Here is a 16,745-nt window from a genome sequence, read left to right as displayed (position 1 = left end):
TCTCTCGTTCTAGTCATATAGAATACACTTTAAATAAAGTGGCTGTCGCCATTGTTTGGAAGTCATGATGTCTTTTACGTGAGCAAACATCATTACGTTCAGCTTAATTTCAAACTAACATCGACATCTACAATGGAATCAAACACAAAACACAACATAAATACGCCGTTATCGCAACGAAAAAAGGCGGCTTACTTTCACAAGTGTATTTGATCACGTTTTTTCATGATTAGGACCTCAAGCCAGTGCTTATTGCTCATGATTGTTTGGACATAATGAACTCAATTTTCCTGCGCGTGCACACACACAAATAGAAAATGTACGAACGTAAAACGTACCTCACACTGGCATTGTAAACAAGCGGTAAGAGTATGCTCAGACACAAATGCAGCACTATACAAATAAGTAACAATTATAAGCAAACACAATTAAATGGCCTTGACACAAATCTAATCACAAATCTAATCAGCTAATAATAAAAACTTCCAAACAACGAAAACAAGTATTTATTACTGTACCAGTGTTATTTCACAGACCATCTTTCACTTTTAGAACTTAATCTGCTTAATAGTTAAAAATCATATATGCAGACTGATATATACTTAAAGGTGGCATTCAAGGTGACATGTGCTACATATTAAAAAAAAAACAAAAACCAAGGATATTGGAGGACTGCCATCAGGTTGCTGAATCCTTTATTTTTGTGGATAAATTTTGTGAAATTGAAAGCTGCGTATAACCCAGATTCTAATGAAGAAATGTTATTCAGAAACATGGTGCCATTCTATGATGGCTTTGCATACATCTTCCTGATCTATAGTAGGAAAGTTGCAGCAAAAGAAGTCTAAAGTTTGACCGTCATTTTCCATCACAGTCAATTTCAGCTGGCCTTTGTCTTCCTCAACTAAAGAACGGTTGTTGACAAACAAGATGGCCCGCTGGCCTGGGAACCAGATTGCACGTGGAGAGTGATGAAAAGGCGTTCTCCCAGGAACAGTAAACACTTCATCAAAAATTGTATCAAAGTCTGACAAACATTCAGTGGGCTTCACAGTGAAGTAATACATGCGGCGCCATTTCCCAATGTAAAAGTCCAAACCTTCCTTAGGTGGGTCATTTCGCTTCATTGTGTCTCCATCACCATGCATGCGAAGAATCTGGCCATCATGGCGTATGAATTTGTATTCCAGATAAGAGTCTTTAAATACTGGTGATTCATGGTCAAAATTAAGAGACACAACCTGAAAGGTTGGCACTCCTACACCACATTCTATCAGATGGAGATCACCGTTTGCTTCAAGGTCTCTCACAAGGACAAAAAGGTGATTGTTGGGGTAAGTAACTGATGTCGTACAAGTAGCAGGGCACAGCTGCACATGGAGGCCAAGACCCTGGAGAAGACCCCATGTGAAGACATTCAAGCTGTAGCAAAGCCCCCCAACTCCCTTCATGCATGCTTGTTTTATGTCTTTAACGTTTGGTCGACGTCGCTGCTCCAGGGGAGCAGCCATAAGCGTAATGTTTTGAAAAGGAACTCTGGACTGGATCTGAATTACCACTTCTTCAATAAGCCTCTTCCTGTCGTTTTTGAGTCGTTCTTCCACCTTTTGAATGTCCCAAGAGTTCTGCAGAAATGCCACTGCTTCTGCCTTGGTGAACATGTCTGGAAATATCAAACAGCATATCTATTTAATAGGTTGCAATTCATAATTTTTTTCACAGCAGAAAAATACAAACCAACTTTGATTTGGTTAGGAAAGAAAATATTGTAATATATTCCTGCTGACGCAGACGCATGTCTAGTTATACAGAACTATCAATTTCTCATTTTGAAGAAAATATAATAGCAGATGTAATTCCACTTAACTTCTGAAAATAATAAGAATTACTTCAGGAAACTGGGTTTGCGCAAGGTTGGTGGCTAGTTATTCTGAAAGTCCAAAGGTGATCTGATACTCCTGAGTACACTCCCCTTGGGCGCGAATACGATGGCAGGGGGGCACGGGGGAATTGGTGTTGAGAAGAAGATAACAAATGAAAGTGCAAAAGAGAGAGAATCTGCTTGCTTTTAATAGATAAAAATAATTCATAAAATTCTAAGGATTTTTGGGGGGAATTCCCCATACAGTCGACCAGGGACGATAACTGCGGTGTATAGTTACGGTCCTTGGTGTTTACTCGAGCTGCAGGTTGTTGACTCGACATTTTGTTCAAACTGTCAGCGTGTGTGCCTTAGTGTAGACTAGTCAAATTTGTACTTCACTGTGGCAAAAGAGTATTCCTGTTGCAATCAATGAATAAATGCACGTGCTGTAAACAGTAAGTATGCACACAACAACCTGCTTGTCGAAAATCTCGACTGTGCAGCGCGATCGAATTCATGCACTTTCAGAGGCCTGCGCATCTATTTTCACAAGTAGAAATGCAGTGTCAGATATCTCAGTTCACGTTCCATAATTCCTGTAATTACGCTTTATTACTTGCACTGTACGAACGCTGCGGTGGGTTTTTTTAGGGGGTGGGTGGGAGGTTATATAAAAATCGGCTCTAAAAATGGCCTAGCACCAAACGTCCTAAGACGCTCGACTGTGCGCAATAGAATCGCAAAGAGAGCATAAATTATGATAAAATTTGTTGCCTTCTTATCTAGTAAAATACACCTTTGATTACTTCTTCGTGGAACATGCTAGCTGTAACATGCATGTAATGTGAAATCAGGAGATTCTGGCAATGTGTGCGCGTTTTGAAATCATCTATACGTCTTCCTCAATCCCTCCCTCGATTGAGAACACCCAAGAGTCACTGTTCAGTGCAAATCAAGTCGACAATGTGCTATAATAAATGAAGTGCTATTTTCCCATAGCATCGCAAACTCCATTGGCCTGGTGCTTCGTAAGGCTGAATAAGGAAAGATGTGTTATTACAGTTATTTGGTTGGGTTATCATCATTGTCTATTGGTGTAATCGACGCAGGTGCTGCAGAACTGCACATAAAATGGCTACTTGAATCGACAAACTATCAAGAAAATTTTGCAGTATTAGCAGTAGGGACGGAGGGGGTGGGGGTAGAAAAAAATATGCACGATGTCGCAAGCTAGGCTTACAATAGCACTGCTATCATGAGATATAAGAAGTAATGTTGACTTGATTCGCAATCGTCGACTAATTATTTGATTATCTGGTCTTTACCTGCCTAAACACTGTCCGTAATCCACAAAATAAATTACGAAATACATGTGTTTACACGCTTAATACTTCTCGCCTGCAACAGGATGAGTATAGAGAGGAAGAATAAACGTACGTTGATGACTAGGTGGAAGCCTAATTAACACATTTACTTTTATAGCCAGCCAGTAGTATCTTTATGTATACAAGTTTAACAGTCAGGCAGTTTTGAAAATGACTGCAATTCTACGTGATGACAGGCGTGTCGTGTCGCTAGAGTTTCATCATCTTCCATCGGGCCGCCGATTCTGTGTACCTACATACAGGACCAACAGATTGAAGCTGTCCTTCGATCGTTGTTTTGGCCGTGTCACTTCTGAGCGCGTCTTATTATTATGACTCATAATAACTGTCCACACAGTGCTAGTCCACCTTCAGTCTCACCATCCCCCTTTTTTTCCTCGTTTGTTGACTACTTACCTACTCGTCTTCCTCTGCAGAATCACGATATCTCCAGATCTTGTTACACGATTCCTCTGCGTTATATATTTTTTAATATTAGTCATCAGTACTGTTGTTTATTCTTTCGTTTTTGTTTTTGTCTCAAGCTCTAAGAGCATGCTCCTTACGAGCGTGTGTATGCGCTATATAAATCACGCGATGATGATGATTATTATTATAAAACCGTAATCCTGATATATGAGGGTCTGTGGATCGGATATAAATGTGTTGTGGTAATGTTAACTGTAGATGCGATTCTATATAGATCGAGCTGCTTCTAATTGCCTTCTGGGATAAATAATCTGATAAAGTATATATCTACCACAAGAAAGTAAAAAAGGAACGAAAAAAAGTGTCCATATATGTGTGCATTAATGTCCACGCAAAGAAGAACACACACCACAGATAAAAGGTTAGGCTGGTTTAAAGGATTAACTTTCAAAATCAACCTTTCTGACCTTATTTTTGTATGATATGCTTGGCGGAAGTTTGAGTGATACAGAGAAACACTGAAGTAGGCACGAGCAGAAGTGAAAAAGTATAGCATCTTATGATCTCAGACACGGAGATACGTAACGACTGTTCATAATATTATATGAGCATTGACGTCAACATCTCGGTACTGAACACATTCAGAACCATGTAAAACCGGAGCAGTATAAGCTGAGCAGAATTTTAGTTCTCGGATTAGAATAAAAAGACAAACGCATGACAAAGGTCTCATCCTGGGACTTGTCTTTTTGTTCCAGGTACAAATGTCAACTTTGGATCGCCTAGTCTGGTCTAGTCTCGTCACTGGCGTGAGCAGAGAACTCACAGCTGACAACACAACTGTCGACAAGCTATCCCTTGAAGAAGAGCTAGTTTTGTGAACTTCAAACTATATTTTCTGAATGAACGCCTAGCCTCATTAAAATGTCTCGTCTTGCGTGCGCTGTTTCATACATGTGCCTCTTCCTCTCGGCTTCATCCATGGAAAGCCCCATGTCGGATGACAATCATCTTTTCGTACTCGACAGACCCTTCAAAAGTTCAGCTAGAAGACTTCCCCGAATTCGCCGCAGTCCAGACACCGGTACCAGCGTCGACATTCGCAAGTTCTACTTGACCTCACAGCTATACTTCCGTTTTGCCAAGGTCACCATCGAAAGCGAAGTAGTGAACAATGCAAACGATGCCCGAAGCCAAGAGATCGCTTTCACTGTGCAAGTTCCCGAAAGCGCTTTCATGTCCAACTTTACTATGGAGGTGGATGGGGTCGTATATGTAGCGAAAGTGAGATTTGTTCTTCCTTTTAAAGAAACTTTTTCAATATCTTGTATTTTTGCTAGGATATGAACGAGAATAACAAAAGAAAAGACAATACATTAAAACGGGAATGATGATATGAATTGCTCTTAGAGGCAAACTCTACAAAGTCACGTCCTTGTTAGTGATGCTTATGAGTTAAGACAACCGTGTTGACAACAAACCTCAAAGGATATTTGTGCATTCTGTGGAGTCTCTTTTCGGCACATAATCAAAGGGTGATCATTTTAGCTGGGGACATTTGACTATGTGAACTTTGTGAACATCTAGCTGTAACAAAATGTTTAGATGGTTGTCTTACAAGTGCTGACAAAATATTTATATAATCTTTCTGTAAAAAAATATGCCATGATCACATATTCGACACTGTGTTTCCGGTCAATAAGATACTTAAACCCTTGGATAAATTGCTTTATCGCAAACTCAGATAATTTCTTATATCGCCTTCTGTCAGAACTAGACGTAGGAAAGATGCCTATTTATTTTGTATTTTAGCTTCTATAACTTAATACATTTTTATTTATCCCCAAGTACCTGACACTTCTAGGGAAGATTCTCGACGTTTTCACCAATAGCTCCTTTCAGAGAAAACTCGTCCCATTTCTCGCCCCAATGACCTTTGTAATCTCGAACCGGCGTTTGCATTTGTCACCGAGTGGGGTGTCTTTACATGCTGATCAGCCATAACCCTAAATTCCATCCATAACTAACCCTAACCCAATCCTCATTGTTAACTGATGCAGTAATCATAGAGTTGAAAATAGAAAATAACACACATTATTTTCAATTTAACTTTATTTTAGTAAGAACAATGTCACATGTCATTTCTATGAAGGTGATGGAGAAAGATCAGGCGCAGAAGCAGTTTGACGAGGCCCGCGCGCAGAACAAGACTGCCGGCCAGGTAAAACAGGTGTCCAAGGCCCCGGCACGTGGCACAGACGTCTTTAGCATCAGCGTCAACCTGGCGCCGAGGGCTGCAGCCTACTTCACTCTTACTTACCAGTCAGTTATATTCACGTTGTGTATGGTGAGAGAGAGAGAGATGTGCTCAACCGTGTCACTCACAGTTAGTGGTCATCTTTATTTCCCCCGAAAAGAAGAATAAAAAAAGGAGAGAAAAATCAGATTGGTAGAATAAAGTATAGGAATGACAGGTTGACGAAAAAGTGGAAGGGGGATAAGAAGAAATTTGAATCATCTCGGGGATAGTGATCAACTCATTTCTGCTTTATTTAGTTTAAGAGAAAGACACACATGAGATTAAAACTATTCAGTCAAGAAAAGTATTTCATCAGGAGGAGAGCACTGCAGTTGTCTTAAAAGGTGTCATTTAAATATGATAACTTGTCATTGATTGCTTCAGTGAACTGTTGGATCGCCGCTTGGGGAGGTATACTCAACGACTCTTCCTGGCACCTGGTGGTATAGTGGCTGACTTGAAGGTAGAGGCATCCTTCGCTGAGGAGCAAGGGTTCAAATCATTTGTATACAAGCTACCTGGAGATCAAACAGAGTACACATCAGGGTCAGACAATGTGAGTCAGTTGTGCCAATTTACATGCACGCAAACGTACGCTCTCTCTCACACACACACATCACACACATCACACTTTCAATCATGTTCTTTCTCTTAGTTTACACCCACACAAACACGCGCACGCACACAGAGATATTATGCTTTCTCTCTTTCACACACACTGGATTGGGGATGGATGGAGAAACGGTCGAGGTTCTGACATTGTGTTTCTATTTACCAATCATGTGTGCTTATTATATGTTAATTGCGTTATTAGCTGAGTGTTCTTTCCACCCCTGAATAGACTTATTGAGCGCGATTAATGCGAAGTTGCCCTGTTGTGTTCAACACGGATGTTTATGGAAGGATGCTTCTCTTCTCTGTCACTCTCCATTACAAGTGCATGGTGAGAAGCTACAGGCGTAGCCCTCATCGTGGTCTCATGTGCAATAGCAAATCTGCTCAATATGCAGGTTTAAATATTTTTGTTACAATAAACATTTACGGAAAGTGCGCGCGTGTGTGTTGGGGGTAGGGTGTCGCCGCTGTTACTTGAACAAAGACACAACCAACAGCTATGCATAAAAAGCAAAATGGATGTAGCCTGTCTATAGAGCCAGCGCTGTGACTTGCCTGACCAAGTGACCCTAGTCAGCAGCTTACGATAAATGTAAATCACATGATGATGTACGTGTCGCAGGTCGTGATGAAAGCCAGCGTCAGCAGCAGAGCCTTGATCTACAAACCGAGCGTGGAAGAGCAGCGCACGTTCAACAGCAACACGGGCATCAGCGGGGAGCTGGTCGTCACCTATGACGTCAGCAGGCAGAAAGACGGCGGCTTTGTCGTCGTGCAGGACAATTTCTTCTCCCACTTCGTGTCACCTTGGGCACTTCCAGTCCTGCCCAAGAACCTCCTCTTTATCATCGACATTAGTGGGTCAATGTCTGGCCCGAAGATCCAGAAGGCGATGGAGGCCATGTTGAGCATTCTGGACGTTCTGGGCACCAGGGGGGTGGACGCCTTCAACATCCTTCTCTTCGACGACAGGCTAGAGGAGTGGCGTAGCCTCCCAGCGAGGGCAAAGCCGGAGGAGGTCAAGGACGCGAAAGGTTACGTCAAGGAAAGACTAGAAGCACGAGGCGCCACTGACATCCACCGGGCTCTGACGCGCGGACTCACTGTGTTGCTAGGCGATCAAAAGCAGCGCTCTTGTGATGTGGCGAACATGATCATTTTCCTGACGGACGGCGACCCCACCGCCGGGGTCACGAACACCAACACCATCATCTCTGATGTCACTCAGCTCAACAATGGCAGGGCCTCCATTTTTTCCCTAGGCTTCGGCTTCACTATGAACTTTGAGTTTCTGTCGGCTCTTTCAGAGAACAATGCTGGCTTCGCCCGGCACATCTATGACGAAAGCGACGCAAACCTTCAGCTGCAAACTTTCTATGAAGAAATCAGCCAACCCGTGGCGTGCGATATACAGGTTGTGTACAACACCGAACTGGTAGACGCACAAAGGGTCTCGGACACCACGGAAAGCCTCTACTTTGACGGGAAGGAACTCGTCGTCGTTGGGGAAATAAAGACGTCGGCCAGCAAGCTCCTTCCGGCGAACTTTGGCGCCCGCCTGCAAGGGACAGGGGCCAACGGCAATTTCGACCTTCCTGTTCCGACCGGTAATATCAAAATCATCGGGCAAGCGGACTCTGACGTGGAATCGGGTTTGACCGAGAAGCTATACGCCTACCAGAAGATCAAGCAGCTGCTAGCCAGCCTGCTGAAGATCACCTCGGAAGTGGAGAAGAACAGAACGAGGCAGATGGCCTTGGAACTTTCCCTGAAGCACGGCTTCGTTACGCCTCTTACCTCCTTCAGCACTGTTGTCGATCCTGCGAGTCGAGACGGCTCTGTAGACTTTGACTATGCTGACGACTTTAATTTTGGGCAAGCCAGTTTCAACGTTCGAAAGCAGTCGGCAGCCAGTATTCCTCGTAAACTGGCCTACGACGATATTCTAACTGCCTATTCATCTGCAATTTGGAGAAAATCTGTTCTTTTCGTCCTATTGGTTCTGGCCTTTTTTTCGTTAGCTGCGAAATAGACGGAATTAAAAAACAAACAAACAAACGAACAAACGCTTAAAGGATGTTGCTATTTTGACGTTTATGAATTTTTTGGAAACATTTTTGGCATGTGTTGGTTTCGAATTCTAGCTTTGCCTTTGTTTCATGCTCATAGGTTATTTGATTCATTTTGTTTTTTTTTTTAGGGGTGGGTGGGTTGATGTGTTGTGGTTTTTTTTTTTCATTGTGAGTTTGGGAGAACAATTATTATTGCCAAACATTCAGATACGAACTATAAAACGAGTCGATTTTGCCCCGTGTTAAATTATTAGGTCTTTTTCGTGGGTAATAATAGTAAGGTCACATTTGTGTGTGTGTGTCGCCTCAGTTACAGCGGCGATAGGGGAAACATTTTGCAGACAATGATGTCACGAAGAGTCTCAATTTGGCACGATTGGCTGTCCAGCCAGTGAAAAAATTCAAAATAAATTTCTCACATATTTCATCTTATTCACCATCATAGTCTATCATTGTCCTCTTCTGTAAAACATCACACCAGTGGACTATTGGACTATGCATGGTGTTGTTTGCTAAGACATTCTGTTGACGCAGATTTTTTATATTGATCTTAATACCAATAAAAAAATATTCGAAATGTGCTTTTATGATTTTTACGTATGTTAACTTTAAGAATTGTTGCTAGTCTGCATTTCTCCTCTCCATTAGCTATTTATAATGTGGTAAGAAAATGTCTCTTTAAATGTAACGTACTAAAATTACTATTTGTTTATAAGATTATCAGCATCTGCTGCTATTTTTTCCTTCTGAAAGACAAAATGGTATCGTTTGTGGCCTGAGCATTATGTCGACTCATTTACATAATGTTAGAAAATGGTGGTCGAGGTCTTAGATGATAGCACCATTTAGTGATGATGGTGATGTGCGTTCGGACGTCCGTGCGCGCACGAATTGTGTGAAAAAGAGATAGCCCTTGCTGTTGTGTGCGTGTGCGCGCGCATTTGTACATAAGCATGTGTATGGCCGTGTTTGTGTGTGTGTGTGTGTGCATGCGAGCCATTTCTTATGCAGCTCACTCACGGAGTTTGCGCGTGTGCAACACGATGAATGCACGCTACCTTATAAACAAATCCAAGTGGGACGGACGTTGCTTGTCTGTCGTTTTGAATCAGCCCACATACAAGTCCCCGCCGTCTTTTTATATCCTTGCCATATCTAAAAGAAATATTCTCGTTTTCTCTGGGAAGGACGTATATGTTGTTTGGTGGGTAAGATCGAGTTGCTGAGGAACTTACACTAGGGGTGCATGCGCTCGGTACTGCTCTCTACATATCCCAATCTTGTGAAATGTTTGCAGACGACACCACAATACACGCTCACCACCAACAGATTGAGCCACTTGCTTCCATCCTACAGCTGAGCGCTGACGAGCTTCAGGCTTGGACTGATTCAAACCACATGTCACTCAACCCCCAGGAAACTGAAGTCATGCTTCTAACAATCAGACAGAAAAGACAAAACCTAGCCACCCCATGTCCTAGTATCCAAATCAGCGCTCAATCAATAATGGAAGTACAGTTCCACAAACTCATGGGTGTTACCATTGACAATAACTTATCGTGGTCCCAACACCTCTCAACCACAAGCAAAAACATCTCCAAGAAAGTCTACCAGCTGTCAAGAATTAAACATTCCCTAGTGTGACGTAACTAGGCTGGGAGAAGGCTGGCCTGACTCGCCCGAGGGGAAAGGGGTCTCTTTAGCTGGCTCGCTCCACCCGGCTTTCACCCTGACACACAGTCTCCCGCCCGTACGCACGTCCGCACGCGTCCTGACTAGCAGTCACACCCGCGTGCGCAAACACTCAACTGACAAGACAGTGTACACGTAAAAGATTATAATTAAAACAAAAGCAAATTAGGTTGACATGAAGACAATTAAACAACAATGAATTGAGAAAACAATTAGATCTTACGTATCTGCACATAGGTCCGGACACGCGGTCCGTCCCTGACACACAATTCACAGTCTTGGAATAATATCGTACTGATAGTCCCACTCGACTGCTTCGCTTGTTGCTTCCTGAAGATGGGTGTAGCTGACTGCGTACACCTGGTCTCCTAGACGATTTCTTATCACTGTCCCACCCAGTTGCCCCAGGCAATGGATGCAGCGACGATGTTCGTAGTAGAGTTGACTTCTGGACTGAAAGTCGTTGCCCCCTGAAGATGGGTGCAGCTGCCTGCATGCACCTGGTCTTCCAGACTTCTTGTCACTGTCCCACCCAGTTGTTCCAGGCAATGGGTGCAGCGACGATTCTCGCAGTAGAGATGACTGTAGGCTGTTCTGTAGATGACCACACTGGACCGGTGGCACGGTGGGGTCTGCCAACCGCTGCCTCGCACGTCTTGCTGCCGGACACAGTAAATTCCCTCGCTTGTCGTCGGGGGAATCAATCCTTGGTTACAGCGCACACTCTCCTCTCTACTCCACCAGATCACAAGTGCCAGCAGGTAGTGATACGTTCTGACTGAACGGGCTTCCCTATTTCAGACCTGCTGCCTGCGACTGACAATCACTCAGAGACTACGTCTCCGCTGGAACACGAGGGAAAAAGCCTCGACTACAGTGCGGTTCTAGCTTATATACTACCGGGCCACGTGGCCCCTGTCAATTCTACCAAACTAGTTCTGACGCTATTGAACTCTGACTAGAGGGACTACACCCCACCGCGCTATACTCGGGGTACCCATCATCTATCTCCGCTCATCTTCCCACGGTCGGCTCCCACACCCTCCGACTGTCGCGACGCTAAGTCTAGCTCCCCTATTCAGCACTGGTGTCCAGTCGGTGGTAAAGAAAACAAACTCTGTTCTCATGGCCGAGTGTACGGGCCTTTCCATTAGCACCCGAAAATTAACGTACCCGTGAAGCGATGCCTGCGGCCCCTATTTCGTAAGCGGCCTCGATTCCCAGGCTCTGCTACCCCAAAGGGAGATAACATCTTTACCCCTATTGTTCACCCACAGCCTGTATCGCCTCAGGGTACCAACTGCCCCTCTCTAATGTTTCTATTACTCGTCCGACACTGTTTTCTGGCCTTGAACCAGGCTGGTTCATGACACCCCCCTACTCAAGAGTAAAACCTATGGTTTTGCTTAAAATCAGGCCAGAACAACAGTGAAGTAGTAAAACCCGTAATTACCTGTCATTCCATATGACGGCTACACTTACGATTGCCACACATTCTCTCAGTTCCTAAAATAACACTCTACTGGGTGTACTATGCTTACTGCAAAAAGATACTACAACACACTTATTTACACGACCTTACAGAAACTAGAAGCATGCGTACTCGCGCACACATGACTCAGCTAGTTCTATCTTGCGGTCATTCCCCTTCCAAAGATTCCATTCAGCCCAGTACGGAATGAATCCTTGCACACCATCCCATGCGGTCAAGCCATACACTAACTCCGCACATCCGGTGCGACTAACGCCGTCCTTCGGCCAGTGTATGTTTGGCACCAGACTTGACCCCACACCACTAGCCTTGACCCTACCCTGTAAAGCAAGGGTTACGTCATCTTGCTCACGAAATATTCCCTTTCCTACACCTCTACGTTTGCCCGAACTGTGTCTGAAGTGGGCGTGGCGCTGTTGGAGGAACGGCGACCCCCTCACCAGTTGGCTTTTCGTACATAGTTCTGCTTTCGTCGACCTCCAGGTTGTTTCAGACCTACCGACTTCTGCAGTTACATCCGTACCTAGCCAATTTACGTTCCTGTGCAACGACTTCTGATAACGTAGGCTACTTACTACCTGTTCGTTACTATGGGCAACGTGTTGACGTTCCCACACCGGGCCTAGTCGCGGTGTCCTCATCAAGGCGCCGCCTACCCGCTTCTGGTCACGTTGCACCCTTTCGCGCTGGCCGCCTGAGGCGAAAAGCGCTTCACCTATCTCTACCGATGCGGCCCCGCCTACCTTGTTGACATCACGTGATGTCCTGTCCACTCCCAGCCTTGAGGACGCATGCCTTCGCCGGCCACGCCTTCTTGACCTCTTACTGCGCTGGGTTCGTTGGCTTGTCGACCTGGCGGTAGGTCTCTGTGCAAGCCCCCCGTCTGATGCACACGTCGGCGATTCTACCCTCGCCTTCAACTGATCGTGCATTTTCACGCCTACTCGGACTCTCTCCGAGTCACCCATTTCCTCTGCAAGTTGTATCCGTAAGTTCTCCAGCTCATTCTGCTCCAGCTTCTGCATCGCACAGGTGGGCTTCAACTGAGAACTGCTCTCGTTGACGGAGCTGGTAACCTGTTGCACCACACGCGGCTTGGCTGCCACTTCCACCTCTGCTTGCCGCCTCTCTTGATTCTCACGTGGCAGCTGCTTTCTCGGCTCCCCCTGTTGCTGGATGCCAGTCAGTGTGTTTTCATCCCGGGCTTGCTCTTCCCTTAAGAGAGCCTGCACCTCTGCTGAGTCCTTGTGGAGCCTCTGCACTCCCTCTAATATCGCTGACACAGCCTTGGCCATTTCGTTCTTCTTCTTGTTGCGTTCCCCCATCTTCTTCTCTAGTCTTCGAATAGGGTTCTGCACCTCACCAAACTTCTCGTTTGCATACATATTGCTGGCCTCCTTCTGGTGCTGTAGACGTGACTGACTTGTTCTGTCCAGCTCTTGCTTACTGACCAGATCTGACCGGATCCGACCCAGGGTGACATTAGACACCAACTTGTTGAGTTTATTTCTCTCCTTTCTAATTTTCTTCCGCACGCGATTCAGAGATTTTCGGGCGTCTACCTGTTCCCGCTCCCTGTCTGCAATCGCTCGAAGCAAGTCTTGCAACTCTCTCTGCTTTGCTTGCTCTAGTCGACTCGCCTCTTCATAGGCTGCCTTACTGCGACGAATGGCTTCCTCCAGCCGCTGCACCTCCAGATGCATTTCGTCTTGTTTCTTCAATCCTACTGCTTCAACCGTGCGGTCACTTCTGGCGGTTTCCGCACGTTCTACAATACGTGTGGAGCTCACCTTGACTGCCACCGTCTGTACAGTCGCCCCCACCTCCCCATTCCTGCCCGCTGGCGATACTGCCGGTCCCACCGTGAGACCCGGCTCGCCATCTACGGTGATAACTAGGACGCATCGGATAGCAAGCACTCCCTGTCCGTACTTGCTAACGTCCACTGTCTGCAACGGCACCTCAAAGACAGTCGGTTCCCGCCCTCCAGGATCACCGTCGTCTTTGACCCGCAGCAGCACGCCCTCGACAGCTGGCATTAGTCCCTCCGGACTGCCGCTGTCCCTTGCCTGCAACGGCTCTCCCCTGACAGCTGACACTAGCCCCTCCGGGCAGTCACTGTCTCCTACCTGCAACTGCGCTGCTTCTCTGACAGCTGGCACTTGTTCCTCAAGATCACCAGTGTCACTCTCATGCAGCGGTTCTTTGGTGACAGTCGGCGCTCGCCTCTCGCGGTGGCCGCTGTCACCCGCCTGTAACGGCTCTCTAACGACAGCTGGCACTTGTTCCTCAAGATTGCCAGTGTCACCCGTCTTCAACGGTTCTCTAACGACAGCTGGCACTTGTTCCTCAAGACTGCCAGTGTCACCCGCCTGCAGCGGTTCTCTAACGACAGCTGGCACTTGTTCCTCAAGAATGCCAGTGTCGTCCGCCTGCAGCGGTTCTCTGACGACAATCGGCGCTCGTATCTCACGATGGCCGTTGTCAACCGCCTGCAGCGGCTCTCTAACGACAGTTGGCACTTGGTCTCCAAGACTGCCAATGTCGCTTGTCTGCAGCGGTTCCCTAACGACAGTCGGCGCTCGCACCTCACGATGACCGCTGTCGCCCGCCTGCAGCAGATCTGCACTACCAACCGGCACTCGCCTCTCGCGATCGCCACTTCCTGCTGCCTGCAATGCCCTAGTACCGCTAACCAGCTCTCGCGCCTTCCTAAGACCCTGGTCCTGTACCTGCAGTTGCCTAACAGCGTGACTGTGCCCGGCTTGGTTCACGAGGAGATTAGGAAAATCTGCACCTCCTAACCCTCCTCCCTCATGGGTAGTCTCCACACCTTGGAAAACCCCTTCCTTCCCGCTGGCCTCCTCGCCAGCTTCTACTCTTCTAGCCTCTTCCTTGCTAGGATTCACTTCGTTAACCTTAACACCAGCAGCATTTCTACCACTAGTATACGCGCCGCTGGTCACCGCATTGCCAGACCCTACGTTGCTAACCTGTACCTCGGTAGCACTCCTGTCACTAGCGTATGCGTCGCTAGCATCTACCTCTCTAGCTAGCTTCTCCCCCCTCGTGGTTACAGCCTTACGCAACTCGTAACCACGGGGACAACTGCGCGAATAGTGCCCTACCACCCCGCAGCTGTAACACTTCACACCTACAGATCTCCTCAGCCTGTCGGACTGTTGGGAACAAGACCTCGGGTCATGCCCTGCACCCCCACACCTAGAATAGCCAAAAGCGGGCACCACCCCGCGCTCTGACCTGTAATTACCTGCCTCGGCCGGATCACTGTCATCTAGGCTGACCCCGCCTAGCCGGCGCACCTCTCGCAGGAATTCTTGCTCTTTCTCGAGCTTGGTTCGCTCTTTCTTTTTCTTTTCAGACTTCTTGCCCTTGACCCGCTCTCGCGCGCGTTCGCGTACAACTCTATCTTCCTCCTCTACTCTAGCCTTTTCCTCACTCTCTTCGGCTATTGTTCCCCAGCGACAGCCCTTTAAATTGTACTCTATAAACTGTCGTGACTCTTCCTCAGTTTTACCTTTCTCTTCGCAGATTTCTTCTAACATCTCTATAAACTCGCGCATTACTAGCTCTTTCTCGCGCTCTTCTAGCTCTTTCTCACGCTCAGCTCTCCTCCTCTCGCGTTCTTTCTCGCGTTCAGCTCTCCTCACATCGCGTTCCGCGTACTCTCTTTCTCGCGCCTCTTCGCGTTTGATTCTATCCTCCTCCTCTTTCTTGTATTTCTTCCATTTTTCCAACTCTCTGCCTATAAACGCCACTAAATTGTCTCCTACTAGTCCGAGTTCTTCGCCGTCTTCCTTCAACTCCTTTTCCTTTTCTCGGTCGGTTTGACAGAATTCCCTATCCATCCTTATTACTTCCAGAGCTCTAACTCTATAGCTACTATGTTCAACTATTCTATTCTAGCTACTTGCTGGGCACTTGCAACGTGTTTACAATGCACAATCGATGTCAACCGATGTCCAATCAGCAATTATACAAGAGTAATTAATTAAGCAATTCTGATTTTCACACATGTAGTTGCATAGTAAAATACATCAATACACACAGAATCTAAGGTGTTCAAAAACATGTCATGTATGAAGAGTGATACGACATAGGACGAAAGACAACACTCGCACTTTCGACCTCTTCTTGGACCTGAAAACAAATGGTCAACCTAAAATGGACATTCAATCCCCGGCTCGAGCCCCCATTTGTGACGTAACTAGGCTGGGAGAAGGCTGGCCTGACTCGCCCGAGGGGAAAGGGGTCTCTTTAGCTGGCTCGCTCCACCCGGCTTTCACCCTGACACACAGTCTCCCGCCCGTACGCACGTCCGCACGCGTCCTGACTAGCAGTCACACCCGCGTGCGCAAACACTCAACTGACAAGACAGTGTACACGTAAAAGATTATAATTAAAACAAAAGCAAATTAGGTTGACATGAAGACAATTAAACAACAATGAATTGAGAAAACAATTAGATCTTACGTATCTGCACATAGGTCCGGACACGCGGTCCGTCCCTGACACACAATTCACAGTCTTGGAATAATATCGTACTGATAGTCCCACTCGACTGCTTCGCTTGTTGCTTCCTGAAGATGGGTGTAGCTGACTGCGTACACCTGGTCTCCTAGACGATTTCTTATCACTGTCCCACCCAGTTGCCCCAGGCAATGGATGCAGCGACGATGTTCGTAGTAGAGTTGACTTCTGGACTGAAAGTCGTTGCCCCCTGAAGATGGGTGCAGCTGCCTGCATGCACCTGGTCTTCCAGACTTCTTGTCACTGTCCCACCCAGTTGTTCCAGGCAATGGGTGCAGCGACGATTCTCGCAGTAGAGATGACTGTAGGCTGTTCTGTAGATGACCACACTGGACCGGTGGCACGGTGGGGTCTGCCAACCGCTGCC

General features: G+C 46.4%; 2 protein-coding genes across 3 annotated transcripts; one reads left to right on the top strand and one right to left on the bottom strand.

The window, feature by feature from the left end:
* Nucleotides 1–191: 191 nt before the first annotated feature.
* Nucleotides 192–2,027, bottom strand: LOC112575237. 2 transcript variants are annotated; one of them, XM_025256940.1, is made up of 2 exons: nucleotides 1,890–2,027; nucleotides 192–1,663 (listed from the first exon to the last, which is right to left on the bottom strand). In XM_025256940.1, exon 2 carries the CDS (start codon nucleotides 1,659–1,661, stop codon nucleotides 762–764), a length of 900 nt encoding a protein of 299 aa, XP_025112725.1. In that variant the 5' UTR covers nucleotides 1,662–1,663; nucleotides 1,890–2,027; the 3' UTR covers nucleotides 192–761. The 2 variants fall into 2 exon arrangements, with proteins under 2 accessions (XP_025112725.1, XP_025112724.1); XM_025256939.1 differs by having other exon boundaries at nucleotides 1,867–2,015.
* Nucleotides 2,028–2,157: 130 nt separating this feature from the next.
* LOC112575236 (inter-alpha-trypsin inhibitor heavy chain H3-like) lies at nucleotides 2,158–9,224 on the top strand. Its single transcript, XM_025256938.1, has 5 exons — nucleotides 2,158–2,319; nucleotides 4,416–4,941; nucleotides 5,810–5,979; nucleotides 6,341–6,512; nucleotides 7,194–9,224. Exons 2-5 carry the CDS (start codon nucleotides 4,582–4,584, stop codon nucleotides 8,601–8,603), a joined length of 2,112 nt encoding a protein of 703 aa, XP_025112723.1. The 5' UTR covers nucleotides 2,158–2,319; nucleotides 4,416–4,581; the 3' UTR covers nucleotides 8,604–9,224.
* Nucleotides 9,225–16,745: the final 7,521 nt, after the last annotated feature.

This window comes from Pomacea canaliculata, linkage group LG11, assembly GCF_003073045.1.
Source record: "Pomacea canaliculata isolate SZHN2017 linkage group LG11, ASM307304v1, whole genome shotgun sequence".
NCBI lineage: Eukaryota > Metazoa > Mollusca > Gastropoda > Architaenioglossa > Ampullariidae > Pomacea > Pomacea canaliculata.
This window is presented reverse-complemented; position numbering and strand designations above follow the sequence as displayed.